Below are 2,679 nucleotides of genomic sequence, written 5' to 3' on the forward strand. Positions count from 1 at the left end.
TATATACTGGTACGCTACTGGTACGTATTTCGTTAAAAGTTGCAAATTTCTCACCAAGCAGACATCAAAATCCAATGCAGTGAAATCTGGTGTGGTGAACAATGTATTTGCAGTTCCTAATTGTTTGGATTTCATAAAATTGTAAACATAATAGTTTATAGCTTCTATTGGTCAACATGGTGCAGTACCAGTTAAAATAGCAGTAGACAAAATGCTACTGTCAGTGCAGCATACTTAAGGCCAGGTTTAGATTGATGTTGAGGTTTAAACCCTTATCTTAATTTAAGGTTCTCCTTAAGAGGACTCCTTTACGTAGAACTACGTTTCCATGAAGCTATGTTCAACATGCATAAGGAAAGGACAAAAACTGGCAAACTGCAGTTACAGGTACTGAACTCTTAATATCACATAAGCGTCTACTCACTGGTCCTGGTTTGGTGTCCACGACAATGCCTGCCAGTAATTGAGATTTTGGTCCTGGAGTCATCTGATCACCCCTATGTTGTTCCTTTATCTGAGAAAACATATTAAAAAAAAACAAACATTTTGACAAGATTTTAGAACAATACAACACCGGTAAAAACAATTAACATAAAGCTGTTTACTAGGATTCGTCAACTCAACAAAGATTCTTTTGGATACTTGGGATAAATATGTTTTATGTCATACAGATGTTTGTAATATTTAAAAATTGAGAAAAATATATGTTAATATTCACGTTTTATTCAGCTCACAAAGTATGGAGCAAATGTAGGAAGCCCAGTTAATATAATACAAAACAAAGGATATTTTGCTTTACTTTCTAAGTGCTATGCACCAAAATGTATTCTAGTTAATATGAAGTGTTGAAGTCGTACTGAGTGAATTTGTATTAGTTACTTCTTGTGAAGTTCAAAGTAAAAAGATCTCCAGACTCTATTCACTCAAGAAATGAGATTCTGTAACCAAACCTCCATTTTCCCAGAGATAGAATCAGCTGACATTTCTCTTTTTCTCTCTCGTTTTATTTGGGATAGAGACGTCTTAGAGAACCATTACAAGTCTTAAGTCATTGTTTGGCTTGTCTTCTTTCCAATGCTACTCTAACGAGACAGTTTGTTGATTTAGCTGAAAAACCTGGCCTGCCAAAATCAGGATTAGAGACTGATGAATTATTCTGCTTGAAAATCGACCAAGTGGATTATGTGTTAGTTTGAGCTAATCTGTTTTATATGAATAGTTCACTGTTCAGAACAGCAATTATATCAGAATGTCAAAGGAAAACGAACTTACCGCATATAGATTTTTTTAATGTTTGCATATTCTTTTCAATGTGTTAAGATGCTTCTTTTATTTAATTTTTTTTTTACTTCCTGTGTTCACATAAAAATGTATATAGATTTTATAAGTATCAGTTATTCTTATAAAAGTAAATAGATATCACATATATACATATTAGTGTTAAAATACAAATTTACAGTTGGGTGTTTTTATTTGCTAGTATTAAAATTTTTCATTTTGTTTATAATTTAAGTAAAAAAAAAAAGTTTAAATAAAAAATAAAGAGCCCGCCCCTCCTTTAACTAGCTGGTAGCCCAACTATTTGTACAAAAGCTTAAACATTTTTTGACTGGTTGTTTTCTTACTGGTTACACTAAACAGTGAAAATAACTACATGTTGTGTTTTGTAGTCAGATTACCTGATGTTTGAATAACATGTCTGGTTGTTATTTTGAAAGTGATATCTTAAAACTGAGACAGAATTTTTGCTGCACAGCGAAAACTGACCCGGTTCCTCTTATCCAACACCTCTGTGGGATTTGTGTTAAGCGGGACAAACTGGTTAGGGTCCTCGATTTTTATTGGGGTCCCCACGCTGTTGCCTGGCTGTGACGACTTCATCCACTGAAAATAACCCAAAGCAGATAAATTAGAGAAATTAAAGTAACAACCACATCTAACGCATGCTTTCTTCCAGACCAACCACAAGAGGGCAGGCTTACATAAAAAGAAAATGTACTTGGCACAGTTTGTTTCTGCAGCCAGAAGCAGAGGCCGTCACTGTGAATGACTCAGTATCTTGTGAAGGGTGGAACTTTTAAAAATCAGCGTACCATGATTTTGGTCCTGGGGCTGACATCCCCGCTGGGTGACTGCTCAGGAACGTTGACCTTCAGGTAGCTGTGAGGCGAGGTCAGCCACCTGGTTCTCTCCCTCTGTTGTTTCTGTGCCATGAACTTAAAGGGGCTGCGCAAACCTGGGTCACTATCGTCCGACGGCACCGCCGACACCGTGGCGGGGATTTCCACATCGTTCTTGGAACGGGGCTTCTCACGGACAATCGGGTTCCGATAAGAGTAACCTGTTCTGTATCCCTGTCAGGCCGCGTGCAGAAGGGACAAACAAATGACTAAAATGTGATGTGAAAATGGAACAAATTACATGAGCTGGACATGAGAGCTGCACTCAAAAACATTTAAAACGCAAACAATCCGCAGGCCCCAAGACATCCATTTCCATTTAACTTTTAAATATTTAAACAGACCAAAACATAAACAAACTGTTTTTATAGATTTGCCAAGTCCATGAACGAGAAGATCAAACCGCTTTCAGTTTAACACATCAAAAGCAGAGTATTAATTAAAATGTTTAGATTGAGGTTGCTTGTGCACCATCCCTACAAAAAATACCCAATATATA

At 36.6% G+C, this 2,679-nt stretch overlaps 1 protein-coding gene across 1 annotated transcript in view; it reads right to left on the reverse strand.

Moving 5' to 3' along the window:
* The window catches only part of LOC103476775 (gamma-adducin-like), a 21,434-nt gene that overhangs the window by 5,978 nt on the left and 12,777 nt on the right, over positions 1-2,679 (reverse strand). The window contains exons 10-12 of the mRNA XM_008429344.2: positions 2,094-2,354; positions 1,768-1,884; positions 425-514 (exon numbers count right to left, since the gene is read on the reverse strand). Of these exons, the coding sequence (XP_008427566.1) occupies positions 425-514; positions 1,768-1,884; positions 2,094-2,354 (468 nt within the window). The remainder of the gene's footprint in view (positions 1-424; positions 515-1,767; positions 1,885-2,093; positions 2,355-2,679) is intronic.

This window comes from Poecilia reticulata, linkage group LG15 (genome assembly GCF_000633615.1).
Source record: "Poecilia reticulata strain Guanapo linkage group LG15, Guppy_female_1.0+MT, whole genome shotgun sequence".
NCBI lineage: Eukaryota > Metazoa > Chordata > Actinopteri > Cyprinodontiformes > Poeciliidae > Poecilia > Poecilia reticulata.